Source organism: Sardina pilchardus, chromosome 10, assembly GCF_963854185.1.
Source record: "Sardina pilchardus chromosome 10, fSarPil1.1, whole genome shotgun sequence".
NCBI lineage: Eukaryota > Metazoa > Chordata > Actinopteri > Clupeiformes > Clupeidae > Sardina > Sardina pilchardus.
In genome coordinates, this window is record NC_085003.1 from 6,387,923 (window position 1) to 6,405,660 (window position 17,738).

The window sequence follows — 17,738 nt, forward strand, 5'->3', positions numbered from 1 at the left end:
ACACACACACACACACACACACACAGGGATCTGTACACTCACACTGATAGATGAAAAAAACTAGAGCTGTCCAGAACGAATTTGCTGTTTGTGAATAACTGGAAATGTATCACACAAGGTTACATTTTTTTGTGAGTACTAACATGTAAGAGTACTGTTTGAATTAGCATGCTAAAAACTGCTGTTAGAGATTGTAAGATTTTGTGTTAACACACAAAGGTAAAAAGAGATGTTGTCTTCATTGGACTTAATTATCATTTAAATGTTGGACAATAAACCAGGCAAAGAGGAGGATACGTTTGTCCATACCATATAATTTAGAGGTCTTATAAAACGAAAGTCAATCCTGATTTCTGTATTGAAAAAGGTTTTTTTTGTTTTTGTTTTTGTTTTTAATATGTCTGGCTTTTAAAATATGTCTTAATTACAAGTATTTTGTGTTTTCCCAGAATGAAGCAGAACTCGCTGAATTGTCGTTAGGTCAAAGAATTTGCTCGGTGAGAAGTTGACGGTGAGGTACGTGTCCGCTAATATCCGTTTCTGGCTGGCGTGTCTTGCTCACGTGTTGCTCATATTTTTTTTTACTGTAAACTCAGTTTCCTGATCAGGTATTTAAAGGTTTTTCTAATGTAAATAAATCATGTTTATACTGATGATGGGTTAGAACGTTAGGAATATATGAAACACAGACAAAGTCCGTGTTAAAGGCATAAGAGAAAGGCTCAAGGTGAGTTCTTACTAAATTCCTTGCCTTAGTCTCTGAGCAGTGACTTAGTGTGTGTGTGTGTGTGTGTGTGTGTGTGTGTGAGAGAGAGTGAGAGTGTGTGTGATCACTGCTCAGTGTTCTTGTGCTTTTGAAATGTTTATGGTGAATGGTGTATCGCAGAAAATGTAGTCCTACATAAAACCGTGGAGATACCTCTGGGCGTTATGGAGGTCACTGCAAAAAACGTAGATTTTAATAACAACCACTGGGTAGCCTACATTCAGTTACCAACGTATCAAATTCATGGAAGTTCTTTAAGTGCATCGAAACCGTGATGATTGTGGAATTGAGGGAGCAAAAGCTATGTAACATAAAGCAATGCAAGACTGGTCGCTGTCCGCTGCCTGTGGTGCTGAATTGCTCTGCTCTGCTCTTGTTCAGCTCGTGAAAGCAGTTGAAGTTGCGTTTAAATGTTTTTTTTTCATGTGATAACTTTTCTCGTGATGCAGTTTCTCTCACTGATAGTCTCTCTGTAGGTTCTTTGGAACAAACGTTTATAGTGACTGCGTGTTTCCCTCAAAGGAAAGTGGTGGTAGTCTAAAGTTGATGTTGGTGCATACGGAGGTGCAATACATTGTAAAAGGCTCGACCTATTTTTAAAATGGTTTGTAGATTTGTAATGGCATAGGATATATTTAAAAAGGGACATCATAATGTTACAGATTGTACACATAAAATGAAAAGGAATGATTAAGTTGTGTTTCCATGCATGAATAGGTTTTAGTCTCTACTAATGGTGTATCCAGCAAATTAGAGCAGTTTGTTTAGTTTAGAATTTGTCGATGGTGCAACTATAACCATCATATTTTTTTTACCATGGTATGTTTCATTTATGTGTTTGATGTGTGTTTAACTTTAATAAACTTTATGATATATCATGTGTCTGAAATGTATCTCGAGTTGTGTCCTCTGTCTTCACACTTTCATAAGACAAGCTGCACATAAAGTCATCATATTGCAAATCACATACTTTTCAGAATACCCGTGTGCTTGTGTGAGGTACAATTTCCATGTGAGTAAGGCTATGTAAAGAATAAAATGTAAGAAAGAGAGGGATGTTTTGTCAGTCGCAAATAGGCTATTTCACGTCAAACTGAAATTTGCGTATGGGGCAGGAATAGTCCTCTGAGATGGTGGTTCACTATACATCTACATTCTCACGTTTAAACTATAATGTTTATGCCAGATTTCCTGAAAATAAAATGTTTCCTATACTCCGGGAACCTCCCATAACCACTTACTTATACCAAATGTCCATTACCATATCTCGTTTGCTTGGTATTTACGTTTAGTTACAGGTCTATTCCGTAAATCGAGCAAGAATGGCGACAGTGGGAATGCATGTTATATCAAGCCTACAGACCAAGCCACTGTCAGCTATGCACCCCTGTAGTCTTACCTATCTCTTTCTCTAAAATATCTCGCGTTGGTCACAAATACTCAAATACAACGCATTTTGCGCCTGTATCAGTCATGAAGAGATGTCTGTGTATTGATGTAGTGAGCTCTGCGTTTCATATCACTGACATGCCGAAGAATAGAGGCTCTCTGCCATCTGCCTTGATGTTTACATAATCATAGGTCTTCCGTGTTTGTGAACGTACACGATATGTTCTCGCGAGTGCTTGCCATTGGAGTCTGGGAGCTGTAGTTGTTGGCGCAAGTCTGCTACGCGACATCATTTTTCCTTGAACCTAAAGATCGGCTAGTATTTATCTGAACCATAAAACGCACAGCCCTATAAACACTACTAATCGCACTAGGCGTAATTAGCTTAGTGCAAATATTTTCGTTTTATGAATTAATTTGTTCAGCAGAATAACAATTTGCCTTAGCCAAACTGACATTTCGTCAAGCAAATAGCGTCTCTCCAGAAGCATCCATGAAGGTGGGATGATAGTTTTCAGTTCAGCCAATTGGAGCGACCCTCCATTCATAAAGTGGTGTGCGCCGCTTTGGCAAGCGTGGGCTTGGAGTGTTTCGTAATCTTGACTGAAACAGAAAAACCTGTTCTGAATCAGGTCCAATGAAAGGCCTGCAGAGAGGCTGCCGTAATGATTAGCCAATCCCCTATCACCCGCTATCGAAACTGGCCCAACCTCTTTCGTACAGAAAATGGAATGAATGAGAATGGAATTTTTCTGACTGGCAGAGCTATTCACCAATGAAATGGACGTACTTGTTGGCAGACAGAGCCGGCACCCAACCAACAATAGAAGAGGGCTGACCGAGAGTGTATAGAGTAGGTGGGGGGCGTGCACATAAATCTGGATAGTCTAGTGTGTTGGGGGAGTTGTGGGAGTGTGAAGCTACAACCTGCTTATAAAGGGCTCGCACGTTGTTGCTCTACATTAGTGCATATTGCCGTATTTTGGGTCACTTCACGCACAAAGACATTCGCTCTCATGGAGTTGGACTTGCTTCATTCTGCTGAAACGCCGCTTTACTGGGTCGGTGCACTTACCACGGCCTCATTCTTGCTGTGGCTGCTCTATAAACTTATCACCGCCATTCGGATATGGGTTATTGGGAACGGAGATTTACTTTCTCCTAAATTGGGAAAATGGGCAGGTGAGTTGGTCTTTGAATTTTCACCTCCAACAAAAGGTCAACATCTTTTCACTGCTGAAGGACCCACAGACAGACTAAGTTCCTTCTCAAGATAATGATGATTCACCCGGTTATTTAAAACAGCCTACTAGCTTTATTCTCAAATGCTGTAGCAGCTGTAGCCCAGTTTATTTGTTCCATTGAGCCCTCGCTATTAGGTGATTACTGGTTCAACTAGCACTCATAAATCGCAGTGTGGATATCATAAGTGGTCAAATCTCTCTGAAGTGACATACGCAGTTAACAATTCTTCATCTGAATTGTTCCTTTAAATATCACCACTGTAAAGTAGCGTAGTTGTATCACTGATTGAATGAGTGTATATTTATGTGCATTTAGGCTATTATAGATTGAACTGGGCGCTGTTTTGGCTTTGGTTAGAAGTGATAATAGAAGGCTAGAAGCAGTGTTCCGGGTAGGGAGGCTGGTGAGTGAATGACTGCGCCATAAGTGAACACATTTATGCGCAAATTTGATGACCTGTAATATCTAGGTGAGCACCCAGACAGAGGTAACCACATGATATAAAAAAAAAATGAGTGAGTTAGACACCATGATGACCAATTCAGTTATTTGCACTGACAGAAGACTTAAGTAGGCTAACTGAGACGTATAATATAAATAAAGTTAAACATCTAGCCTACTACTTATGAATGATGAAATATGAAGTTAATTGTTTTCTAAAGATTCACACACTCAATTAAGCATTTAATGGGAACAATTAAGCCTAATATAACCATGAATATAATTGAAGTTCACGAGTAAGGTATATAAGATTTGTGTATTAAACACTGAGTTTTATTTTTGGAGAGCTATTCCAATAGCGCTGAGAGTATCGGTAATAATTGTAACAACGTCATGAAAAAAAACCGCGGAGCCGTATCCCCGGCCTAGTCTGACCCAGTTCTCCAGTTCCCTCTGCTCAGTCTGACACTGCGTCTCTCCACCAACGAGACCATAACCCTTGGTGTCCTGCTGTGCCAGCTAATTCGGCTGTTCAGCTTGAACAAAATGCCGTTTTTTCTCAATATCTGTCTAAAGGCCATTAGAGACCCTTAATGGCAAATGATTTATTTTATTAACTTAATGTTCATTGTGTGAGACTGTTATTCAAGATGACGCAGTTGTGATCGGTAACATGCACCTGCATCGGTATGCAGTCTTCATTGTTACCACGTGCAGTTAGCGAAGGATGACTAGTGTGTCGCATTGGTGGAATGCATGTAGGTGACTAGGCTACATTTTCAGGTAGATGTAATGCTCCAAAGAAAAACTGACAAATTTCACGCAGATGACGATAGCCCAAATCATTTCATTGCATTGTCATTGCACATGCGCATGAAACACTGGTTGAATTGCTTGTCGCAATGGGCGGAAGATCACTTAAACCCTGCAAACATGGCATGGCTAAGGCAGACTTAGCGTCTTAAAATGATGTATTGACTTAAAACGACATCTTCCTGGCTTTGTGCGTATATGTGTCTTATAAAGCTTAGTCGCGCATGTGGTGAGTTGGTGCGCCACTCCTTGAAACCGACTGAACTCAGGACCTGTCTGACTTGTCTCCGGCACATTCACTTCCAATTTTTTATTTGACTTGGTGCCTCATCTTGGAGAACTAGTTTTTAGTCCTGACGTTCTTGAAATTCAACTTCAGCATGGTTACGCAATATGAGACAGTTAATACGAGCTCAAACGGGTCTGTTTTTTTTTTCTTTTTAAAAAATCTTACTCAGCCAGAATTTAGCCTACACAATTAGTTTGCTACTCTGTTTTAGATTTCTGTCATAAACGTCGTCGTCCAGCCCATTGATGGAGTCCAACACTAGCCTAATTAAGGCCTATTGCACTTGTAATGTAGCTTCAATTGGGTTGCTCCAGTGATCAGTATTTCCTAGATGGCAGGGTGTGGGGTAGAAGACCGATGTTACAGTGTTACTCCATTGCAACATTCATGAATGAGGATCAACCAGACCAACAAGTTTCGTCGTTTGCGACATCAGAATAGGGGCTCTTACGGAAAGCGGACTAGGACGGTGATGGTTTTTGATAGTTTTCTTCTTGCTCCATTCTATCCCTTTCTGCCTCAGAAGTTACTTGGAGACAGACATCGGAGCCTGCTTTTTAATTATTATTCTGACGTAAAACCACTCCGGGCTGGTGTTGAATGTGTGATGGAGACCCCTTGTGCCTACCGCGAGTATTACATTGAAAAAGGATGTTTCAAGAAGGGCTATTCTGTTCTGTGGGTATTTGACTTCAGTTAGTATTTGGAGAGAAGGACGCGGCAGGCCATAGCGTACATCAGAAAATAATTGTTCGTCATTATTATTTTTAACCAATAAACCAGCTTGTGCTGAATCTTTAAACACAGTTGTCATATTAAACTTGTCTTTTATTGCCAAAATTATAATATGATTCAAATAATTACCTCTCTGTGAGTGTGGGATCATAACTTGTATGTGAGAAGCAGATGCATTTCTTATGAACAGAGTTGTCTTTCTCACCCTCTCCCCGTCTTCCCTCCTGGACCAACAGCATCCTCGTTGCGTAATAGTGCCAGGGCTTGTCTGAGCAGATGCCCATCACATTGGCTTTAGTTGGACAGTGTGTTACCCCGGAGAATGGAGTGCATTTAGTCTGAGGAAATGGCTTTGCTTTACAGGAATAGCTCTTTAATAGCTCTAGCTCTTTTGATTGTACTGTGGATTCCATTCAGTTCAATAATCATTTGCACTGTTTGCAAAAATTCAATGAAATGAATGCATTACAGATGAAGATAGATACTTTGTTGATCCCCAAGGGGGAAATTCAAGATATGATTTGATGTAAAGCCATTTGTCTGTTAAAATTAAATCGCTTTTCATTTTAAATGCTAAACATAGATTATTTGTTGTGAGGGAAATATTAGAATAGATGTATTCCACATTCATTGCACGGTGTTACATAGACGAGCCCTTATTCTGTGTCTCCTTACTTGTGAATGTGGTATGCCTGTGTGGTATGAATGGTGACTGGCTGTGATTATCTGTTCTGTTATACAGGGGGATTTGTGTGTGTGTGTGTGTGTGTGTTAGACTGGGGCTTGAGTAGGAGGGAAACGCTGGCATTCATGTGATGGAACACACTCTCTGACACGTGCTGCAGCTGAGGCTGATGGGTAAAATAGAATCTGTACAATTGGAGACGTAACCCATGCTCCTTCTTGGAGTCTCTCTCCCTCTCTCTCTCTCCCTCTCTCTGCCCCCTCCTCTTTCTCCCTCTCCTCTCTCTCAGCTTAGTACATCCCTTCATTCCTCCCGCCCTCCCTGCACCCAGTGTTTGTTTGCCCCCCTCCTTCTCTTCTCTGTCACGACTCCACATTTTATTTATTTATTTAGAAAAAGGAAATCTCCCATCTGCTCCATCCCTTTGGAATTGTTTGTGTATGCACTTTGCTACACTAAGACCGAGCTCACGTATTCTATTCCAGTCTCACTTGCACTTTTATGATGCCATTTGATTCTCTAGCCTAATTCTTAAAAAATATTAGGAAATTAATTAAGAATTGTGAATATTTAGCTTTTAGAACTAATGCATAGCAGCTGGATAGAACTAATGCATAGCAGTTGATGTCCCGTGCACCAGCTTTCTTGGCTACAATTTCTATTAGACTCGCCATCTAAGTAAGAGTGTCCCAAATTTGGGCTTTAGATACGTCATTCACACACTGTGTTGCTGACCTCATATGGCCCTGTTGACACGGTCATGTTTTTTATTGTCAGTATGAAATACATGGCTGTGTATTTACTAGAGTATGCTAGACGTACAGTGTATCATTGATGCACAGCCTTAGGAAGAGTTTTTTTTTAACACTGTTCCTCACTGAAGGCATGTATTTTTCTTATTTAAAGATCAGAAGTAATCCGCCAGGCCTTAGCTTGGCTCTGTCAAATAGATGACTTATCAACAGCTTGTTTTTTCAATGTCGTTGTTGAATTTTTTGCACTTCATTTCTCTCTGAACAGTTGGGATATCCATTTTTTCACCTGAACTGTAACTTTACCATTAACCTGATACATTTTCAGAACGTAGGCAGATTAGGAAGTCATTGAGTGCGAAAAACTTTTTATGCTTGTCTGTGTGTTCGAGTGTATAAATATATCTATACCCCCACCTCCCAAGTTTTCATCCTGATATAGAGAGCTATTTTGGTCTTGCGGATCTGGTTTGTACTTTTGATTTTGGCCATGTGACTGCATGTACTATTTAAAGCTGCCTGGCTGTTGAGAGTGGGTGGGTGGGTGGGTGTCTGCACACTGTTCTGCAGCAGCGGTGGTGAATTCAGCCCCTGCACAGGGGGAGGCAGGGTTCATTCACAAGAGAGGAAGAGAGAGGGCAGGGAGAAAGGGATGCGACAGATTACATAACACTGCATTCGTGGAGCACACAAGGACTGCAGTTGCTGCTCTCGCCACATCCAAATCTGATTGGACGAGAGGAGGGGTACGTTGGCACCCTATTGGAAAGATTTACCTTTTTTTTTTCCTCCTTTTTTTTAAGTTTTAGTCCACAGCCTGCAAGGAGGGGCAATGCTGGAGAGCTGTTCTCAGTGTTTTTTAGTTTTAGATAGTGAATGGGTATTCACTGAATGAAATCCTAATGCAGTCAGGGAGGTGGGAGCGTTCATGAGTGTGTAACCCCCACAGACACATGCACGTCCACTTCGGTGTGTGTGGGGGGGGGGGGGGGGGGAGGGGAGGGCAGTGCTGGCTGAGATGCTCGGCTCAGGAGGGTTGGAGAGGAGTGAGGAGGAGGGCGCGCAAGCGTCTTGTTAGTATTCAGGTACTGAGGTGGCCCCAGACGAGGCTGCTATTTTCACCCGAGCTGCCGCTTTTTTTAGCCTGGAGATTTATTTATATACATATATATATATATATATATATATATATATATATATATATATATATATATATATATATATATATATATATATATATTCTTGTTTCTCAATGCAGGAATAGGGACGCTTGCATCTGCAGTGGTAGGGGTGTTCGTGTTTCTGTGTGCTCTTGCCTGCCACTTTCCCACAATTCCATTTCTTTTGTCAGCGGTCAGGATCTTCTCTCTCCCAAAACGCACTATATGATTACTGGAAGATGATTTAAAATGCTAGGAATTAAAATGCTAGGAATTGTTGCCCCCCCCCCCCCTCTTGGCACACACTTGCCATGTATGCTCAGACACCTCTGTGAAGCGTCGGTCACATTCATGTGATTGACGTGTGTGCTTGCGTAGCTGATGGCTGAAGCGTACCACAGACGTAATGCTCCACTCACGTGAGGGGGAATTAACCCCTGCTGGGAGCTCTGGTGTGTGTGTGTGGTGTATGGTGTGGGATGCCAGTATTTGCCAGTACTTTTGGAATGTGAAATGAGAGATTATTATTTTTCTTGGCTATACAGCACAGGCACAGCAGTGTTGATGTGTAGGGTCTGGCTGTTCATCAACGCAGCTTAAGTTGTAACCTTCATGGGAGCCTTTCAAAAGTTCTAGAAGGTGGGCATGCATGAAGATCTTCTCATTTGTTATCTTTCCACCTGCTTAGACTGAAGCTGCTCAAACTCTGACCTTGTGAACCCGTCTTCACACAAAGAGCTCACGGCCAAAAGAACATGTCAGCTACGTGCACATATGCACAGATAGCGAAGGTAGACTTGCATTTCTCACCCCACCCAACGCAGACATTCGTAGGTGTATGTGCCAGTGAGCAGACATGGCTTTGGCCCTCTTCAAATGCCATATACATCTCTGTCACTAGCTGTCAGTGGCCTGTCAAGACCTCACATGCTGTGGTATGCACTCATATTGTTTTGGAATGTGCTTTGTACTTGGATGTCACGTCGTCTCCCCCAAGCCTTGTTCAGTGCTCTCTTGAGGCAACAGTGTTTCCTAGACATGAGTATTCTGGGGTTTAGGAGAGGGCAGGTACCTATCCATCAAATTAGTTTGAAAGGATTTATGTTTTTTTTGTTGTTATTAGAAAAAGAAAATGTTGAGAGGTTGTTTTTGCATTGGGCAGTCTCAGACTCTTGCAAAATTCGTTGAGCAGTGAATATAGGGATACTACGACAATGCTATCCTTGATTGGGCAATTGGACGTGAGTTGGAGGGTGTCGATCTCTGCCCAACATATCTGATTTTAAAAACAAATATACGTATATTGGTTGGGTAGGAAATCCATGTTGGGGATTCCATTCAGTGACCCTGCTCAGCAACAAAAGCACCTCTGGATGGTTAAGCGACCAATCTATTTCACAGAAACGATGATCATTCTCTACCGAAGCCAGTCTTCTGCTCAGGAAGGGTAAAAATAGTGAGCATGTCTCTGTTCTTTCCCCATCCCCTCATCCCCTTTCTTTTTGCACAGCCTCGCATCTCTCCCGGCTCTCGTGTTCTATTTATAGAAGCCCCCAGGATCCCTCCTCAGCCCTCCCCTCTCTGTTCGCTTCTGTGCTCGTCATCAGCCCCCCCCCCCCCCCCGCAGCCTCCCGCTCCCCGCTCCCATCCCTTCCCCTGTCTGCTGCACACTATTCGTGAATGGCCGCTGCCCATAGTGATCACGAGTGTGTTTGTGTGTATGTGTAGCAAATATATATGCATATATTATGTAGTGAAGATGTATACATTGCAAATAGACATTTCTTCCGGTGTTATCATTTAGTCATTGTGCATGTAGGACATAAATGAAACTGCATTGAAGTCTAAACATGGCATTCTGACATCAATGACTAGTTTGTGCTGAGAACTAACATAATGCATTTGGCTTTTGGGCCCTTGTTAACAGTGTTTAAAACAGATATCACACTTGGCATACCACACAGTTGAATTTAGCGCAGTAAGGGGGGTGTAAATGCATGGTTTGGAATGCACTGTGAGTGATGTTAAATATGAGCAACGTTCAAAACAGATGTACACAAGTGTACCAATTATGCGTTAGCCTCAGACCCGAAATCCACACTTCTTCACAATATGCTATATTTGAGCCAGAGGAACTTGCTCTATACATTATAACACCTGCTCAGTATGAATAGTTACCTCAGTGAGTTTTTAGAGCAAGCGATTCTTTTAGATATGGGGCTTGGATCTTACCTAACATGGTGAATATCTCTTTGTTCTGTCTCACTATATAGATTCTAATCAATTAATTGTCCAGAAGTTGAATGCTTTGCACTGTGGGTGGACTCCAACACTTTGTATATAGATAAACCTAAACAATGTGTGCGTTTGTCATAAGATGAGGATGCGAAGCCCCTTGTCTGACCTCTGCTGCTTCTGTCTTTTTTTTTTTTCCAGTTGTGACTGGCGCCACGGACGGCATCGGGAAATCCTATGCAGAGGAGGTGAGTCTTCTCCGTCCCTTATTTCTTTTATTCTCTCCTCTGAAGCGCGGTGACTCATTTATGTGAGCGAGGAAGAGAGGCTTTACTCCGAGGCGAGGGCAGGGAGAGCGTTTAGAGCACTTGTGTGAAAGAGGACCCCCCTTGCACGGCTGCCACTAATACACTGAGTCACACACACACACACACACACACACTATGCAAACACACACACACTATGCAAACATGCACTTAAATACACCACACATGTATTAACAAATTGTACACTCAATTCACTCTCTCCCTCCCGCAAAAGACCATTGGCACTCACGTGTTGCTCTCTATCTACCATTGTAATTTAACAAGGGACCGTATGGGCTCATGTTAAAGACAAGATGCACAAAGCCTTTAGGTTAAAACTCTGTCTTTCTGTGTGTCTTTTTTTTTTTTTTTTAATAGCTTGCCCGCAGAGGTTTTGCCTTGATGCTCATAAGTCGTTCTCAGGAGAAACTTGATGACGTCTCCAAATCACTCGGTAAGTCCTTGACCTTGCGTGCGTATGTTCTACTCTGAAGGTGAAAGGCGGTCACCATGAAGGCTGTCCTCTGCTGTGGTTTTGCCGTTTCCCTGGTTTCCCCTTTGACGGACGTGGAGGACTGAGCATTGATATTGAACATTCTGTAGTCTGTGCCACAGTGGTTGGCAATGGCATGCCATGTTGGTGAAGTGCCATTATTGGATGGCTGATGTACTTCTCCATGTATTGTGTGTGTGTGTGTGTGCGCGCCTTAAAATGATGCCTGAAGAATGATTGCTTTTTGGGGTTTTTTTTTAGCAATTTTTTGTTCATTCACCCCCTCCACCCTCCCTTGGTAAAAGCCTGGAACTCTTTCAAATGACGTCTGTCGTCATGGAAAAGAGATGTGGGCCCTGAGCGCATATGGAGGGGGGAGAAGAGGAACTGCGTACGAGTGCTTGTTGACGTGTGCAACCCTCTCCTATCGCACAATGAGGACATCATGCAGGCTCTCTCTGTCTCTCTCTCTTTGTCTCTGTGTCTCTCTCTGTCCATCTCTGTCTCTCTGTCTCATATTCCTTTTTTCTTTGGGAATTTTCTAATATATTAGAGGCTCTGTGAAAGCAGTACAGTTGCTCATTGTTGGCTCAATGAGCCATTGTGTGTGGAGGCTGCTGGGAGTGCCTCTGGCCCTGCTGTTGTGGCTGAAGGAGGACGTGAAGGCTGCTGCAATAGGTACTAATGTACTTCCCACATAACCCCCAGCAGGCTCTCTTGTTTGTGGAATGACCAGCTCCGCTTCAACTTCTAATAGGGAGGGAGCCTTTTAAGTCAGTCCTGTTGCTTTTGACTAGCTCCTAAGGGGTGTGTGCCTTGTGTCCGCGACAGACACACGCACCCACACCCCGTGTCCATGACACACACACACACACACACACACTTCTTCAGCAATGTAATCGCACAGTGGCTGTGATGGCATTGCATGGCTGGACTGGGGCTCTGCAATTACCCAGAGTGCTGCTGTGCCACAGTCGTGCTGGAAGCCCGCCGTGGGTGGGGAAGTGGCGAGCGGGGCTGCGGGGGGAGGGGGGTTGTGCCATGGGTCCTCACGAGCCAGGACTCTCTTTGCCAAACCTGGCACTCCCATCACACGCTCACGTCAGGGACGGGCGAGGAAGGAGGGGTGAGGGTGACCATGCCACCACTCAAAGACCCCCCCCTTCATTTGGGCAGGAGACTTTGTCGCTGAATTTTCGAGTCTGCTTCCTGAGTTGACTGGAGGGCTGCCTACCCACCTCTCTTTATCACCCAGCCTCTCCTTCATGGGGTGGGTTTGGAGCTTGCTGTAATGTCACCTTAGTGAGCAATTACTTCTGCACTGGCACAAGCAGTCTTTGCTCGCGGCACATTGGAGGAATTTTCCTCCCATAATTCACCCCAGAGCGGTGCCGGCAAACGAGTCTTTGGACAATAAATTCTAATTGCAGTAGGCGCGTCAAAAGGCGGGAAGGGAGGCGTGCTGGGAGCTGTGCATTTGGTGGTATACAGCTCCCCCTGCTGGGGAAAATGATGTCCGGTTGCCAATGGCATTCTTACCGAAGCCATACTTAAGATTTTTCGTGTGTGTGTGTGACTAACTGAATAGAGAGGTACTCAAATTTGTTGGCAGCTGCTGAGGTCATATTCTCAGGGTGTGAAGGGACCTCTTCTCATGCCAACTTATACATGCCAAACTCATTTAGGCATGAAACTCATAAAAGAGTTCTTGACGCAAGTTCGAAGGTGACTTAATGTGAATGTTCATTGTTCTTTCTCTCTCACACACTCACACTTGCACTCTTTCTCTCTCTTGCCGTCACTCACACACAAGCATTCTTGTATGTTGGTTCCATGGTATGCATCTGGTCTCAAATCAATTAGTGAATGGTTGTAGACTGATTGAAGCAATTTTTTCTTTACTTCAACAGAGGACATGTACAAGGTGGAGACCAAGACCATAGCTGTGGACTTTGGAGGGGCTGATATCTACTCAAAGGTTGAAGCCGGACTGGAAGGGCTGGAAGTTGGAATTCTGGGTGAGTTGATGACATTCTTGTACAGTGCTACCAGCTTGTTTCTCCTGCTACTCACGTCACGTCATATACACTTGTCTATTGTCTTAACACTACGCCACGCATGCTTAGCACTCTGTGTGGTCCTTATCGGTGTGAAGGCAATCACACTGGTATTTCTGAAAATATGCGGTATCCATAGACGTAGTATTAGCTACCCCCCCCCCCCCCCCCCCCACACACACACACACGCACAAAACCTGCTTTGTGTTCCCTTGGTATTTGGTTAGCTTTCAAGTGAAACAAGTTTGATGGCTTTTTTTTTTACCAGCAGAGCTGTACAGTACAGTTTTTCTGTCCTTATATGGAGGTTTGAATGATTGTCAGAGAATTTGATTACCATTATAGGGATAGAAATTAAGTCAGTGAAGCATTGTGTGTTTTCTTTCTATAAAATGGTTCTTGTTAAATGTATGAACATTATGTCTGTTTTTATTATTATTATTTTGCCATGATTTGTAGCTAAAAAAAAAAACTTTGGTTAATGCATGTCTTGGGGAATCCCTTGTTCTTATTTTTCTACTTCCCCCTTCTGGTGATGAGGGGGAATAGTCACTGAGAGCCATAAAACACTGGCGATAGTAACACTTTGTTTTTACTGTTTGTGTTTCTTCACAGTGAACAATGTTGGAATCTCTTACTCCTACCCAGAGTTCTACCTAAATATTCCTGACCTGGAAAATGTGAGTATCATGGCATGAGGGTCTATTTTTGGTATTACAATTAAGCAATAGGCACTATGCAGGTTGATTGTGACTGACTGACAAACCTCTTTGTAATTAAACCTTCTTTGTTTCATTCATTTTAGTTCATCACTAACATGATCAATGTCAACATCACTTCGGTTTGTCAGGTAAGAACCATCATATTGCCTATCTTCTGAGTTAATGTTGCTAGCAGACTTGAACGGATCCATGAAAACGGGAAATCAACAGCTATTATTTTAATTAGTCAAATCTCCTTTAAGTGTGTCAATTCATTTTAGGGCTTCCTTTTATATGTAGCTAGTTTTTGTAGGTGAGCATTCACAGGTTATATGTATTATAGGCAGTCCAGGAAACGGGCTAACACATTTATACACCATCCACCTCTTCCTCTGTTGCTGATGTACCTGCAGTTTTCATGTTGTTCCCAGAGCAACACTGAACTACACCAACGCTGTCTGCTCTCACCGCCTACGCATCTCTCCCTCTCTCCCTCTCTCCCTCTCTCCCTCTCTCCCTCTCTCCCTCTCTCCCTCTCTCCCTCTCTCTACCAACCAAGTGCCCCCCACCACCTTCCCATACAAGCATGCTGCCAAGCTGTTGCATTCTGTCAATGAACAAATTCTGTCAATGGCCATCATGCCAGTAGCAGGATTTTAGAATGTAGCACAATCCTTCATGTGAAATGCTCCTGTGCTGATTTTGTCTTCTGTATTGTGTTTTCCATGAAGATGACCCGTTTGGTGCTGCCCAGAATGGTTGAGAGGTAAGCAGACTGTCATTGCTTGAATAGTATGTTGCAGGTCGAGATTGTGTACTTCTTGAATATAACTTCGTTGTGCTACCTAAATGGCATTAAATAGTGTTAAAGCCATGAAATTCCCCTCCACAATGGGTCATTTAGGCTACTTCACAGATTAATTGTGGATTGCATGTAATGCTCCAGATCAAGTACTTGTACCGATAGGCCTGACTAGTTCTGACTGCAAAACTTGTGCAGGCAGCTCCAGAGTGGTGTGGAGGTTCCCACCTTCTGTCCAGGTCTTGGGTCTGCAATGGCAGCTCCTTGTGGAGTGCATGCCACAGCATTGGAGTCATATAGAAGTGGCTTTAGCACGTGTGTTGGTGCGCATGTGAGGCTGTTCTCTGACTACCCAACTCTAGTCTGCACGGCATGTACCCCCCCGCCTCTCATTGTGTGCATGGAAAAGCATCTAGTTGGAATATGTGTGTGGGGGGTGTACAAAATGTAGTCTTCTCATTGGCTGGGGAGTCCCACGTCAAACCAATAGGAAAGGCTAACAAATTTGGTGGTAATGGGAGCAGCCCTCACCTCCCCAGCCCCTCACACAAGCACATCAGCACAGCTGCAGGGCCACTGCATGACAAAGCTGGTGCCATGGCAACACACCAGGCAACCATGATTGGACTATGGTGTCTGTGTGTATATGCACAAAAGCACTTCTCCTCTGCTGCCAGGGCTGTATGTTGTGGATCGTGAATAGTTAAGGCCACTTCTAAACCATAACTTGCAACAAGTGAGTTTTAAAGGAGTTGCTGTCTCTGTGTTCCTATAGGTCCAAGGGTGTGATTCTGAACATCTCCTCAGCCAGTGGCATGTATCCGGTTCCACTGCTGACTGTGTACTCTGCCTCCAAGGCAAGTGTCCAAATTCCTCTTTATTCTCTCATATTGTTGGGCCTGCTTATTTTATATATGTTTGCCGTTTATCTGATGGTAGTTTAACAGGCATGTTTACAATTCTTCTCTAGGCCTTTGTGGACTTTTTCTCTCGTGGACTCCATACTGAGTACAAGTGCAAGGGCATCATTATTCAGGTAAATTTGTCAAATTACTATTTTCATAATACTGCATACATTAACATGAATCATGTTCTCAGACATATTCCCAGCCTAGTTATTATGATTATTATTAATAATAATAATTTTCTTTCTGCTTGTTCCCACAGAGTGTTCTTCCCTTCTTTGTGGCCACCAAGATGACCAAGATCAGGAAACCCACCCTGGACAAGCCTACACCTGATCGTTATGTTGCTGCTGAGGTGCAAACTGTGGGACTGGAGGACCAAACCAATGGCTATTTCCCCCATGCTGTCATGGTAGGTCTTTTCCTCCAAGTGCCTTTATCTTTTACTTATTTTTTTTAATTTTATTTTTATTTTTAATTGTTTAGTTTGGTTCTTTATTTCCTATCTATGTGATGCTTAGAACCAAATAAAAAATAATCCACCTACTAAACATCAACCAGACTTTAAGGACTCCACAGTGCAGCCTGCAAACCATCTCTCCTTTTTAATTCAGTTTGTTTTTAAAATTGCAGGGTTGGTGGTCTGCTGTCTTCGCACCCATCCAACTGGTTCTCTACCTCGGAGCTCGGATGAACAAGGCCCAGCGTGGAGGTTATCTGAGGAGGAGAAAACAGAAAACTGATTTGATTCAAGCTGACCAAAGGAAAAACTTATAGGCCTTAACTTGGCTGTACAAGCCCCTGCTGTTTAGTTTACATTGAAGACCACCGGCCATGTCCATACGTATGATGACTTTGTATGTGTTTGTATGTCTGTCTAGGTTTTTTTTATATGCATTTTGTTTGAATATTTGTACTCTTAAGGTTTTCCTTTCTCAGGGCTATTTTGTGTATTTCTCACTGTATTGTCTTTTTTGGAAATTGTATAAAAATGGCAAAAAGTCGCAAACTAACTAAGAGTCTGCTACAGGTAAAAAAAGGCTTACAAACTCTGTGAAATCATTGTTGGTTGAAATCAGTAATGTTGATAATTTCAGAACAACGGAAAGTTTGTATTTATCATGTTTTACATGTTCTTATGTCACATATCCTGTATTAATTATATGGCTAGTGCCATGACTCTTTATATCAAAACATTCCCTCACGTATGTGCCTTCTTTTCTATAGACCACCTAAGGTTTATTCTTACTGTTCAGATCTTTTTCTACTATATTTTTAGGTTTGAATATTTAAAAGGTGCTGGAAATGTATCGGTGAGTGTCACTGATTTTCATATGTGTAGGCTACTTCTGATGGAACCAAAAGTCTTAGCCGATATACACCATGGCAATATAATGTAAGGTAACACTAAGTTATCATCTGAAGACCAAAGATGAGTGGGGGACTTTGGGCCCGTGAACAGTTGGTTGCCTTTTAAAAGTAGCGCATCCATCAATTACCAAAGAATGAACCCTCTAATGGAGTGCATACAGCGCTGCTTTATCATATTGTGTAGCACAATCCTGTTTGGCTGGATTTTCAGCACTGGCTTTTGGCCTAATTTAGTGTTTTTTTCTGACACAGCATTGCTTTGCCGTGAACATTTTGTATGGACACGTACTGCCAAATGTGTGACGTACAATCTTGTTTTGTTAATAAAGTTTTCAACTTATCCCCTTGTTACTTTTCTTGAGCGATAATGAGAATTTTGTTAGATGTAAGTGAGGAAGTAGCTGTAGAGGGAGGGATTTAAGGAGGTATGACAGGTTATTTAGGCCCATGACCTTAGTTCCAGATTTTTCATAGGTGTGGTTGGTAGGCCTAATCAAATGGGGAAAATACCATCTAGGCCTGCTTTTTGCTTTTGCTTATACATTTTCAACAAGCGAAATACCACTGGTTATTAGGAGGGACCTCATATTCATA

At 42.6% G+C, this 17,738-nt stretch overlaps 1 protein-coding gene across 1 annotated transcript; it reads left to right on the forward strand.

The window, feature by feature from the left end:
- The first annotated feature begins 3,043 nt into the window (after positions 1–3,043).
- hsd17b12a (hydroxysteroid (17-beta) dehydrogenase 12a) lies at positions 3,044–17,484 on the forward strand. Its single transcript, XM_062548150.1, has 11 exons — positions 3,044–3,337; positions 10,712–10,758; positions 11,194–11,269; positions 13,219–13,326; positions 13,981–14,045; positions 14,171–14,215; positions 14,798–14,832; positions 15,644–15,725; positions 15,839–15,904; positions 16,036–16,185; positions 16,407–17,484. The coding sequence occupies exons 1-11, from the start codon at positions 3,172–3,174 to the stop codon at positions 16,548–16,550; spliced, it is 984 nt and encodes a 327-aa protein (XP_062404134.1). The 5' UTR covers positions 3,044–3,171; the 3' UTR covers positions 16,551–17,484.
- The last annotated feature ends 254 nt before the right edge of the window (positions 17,485–17,738 follow it).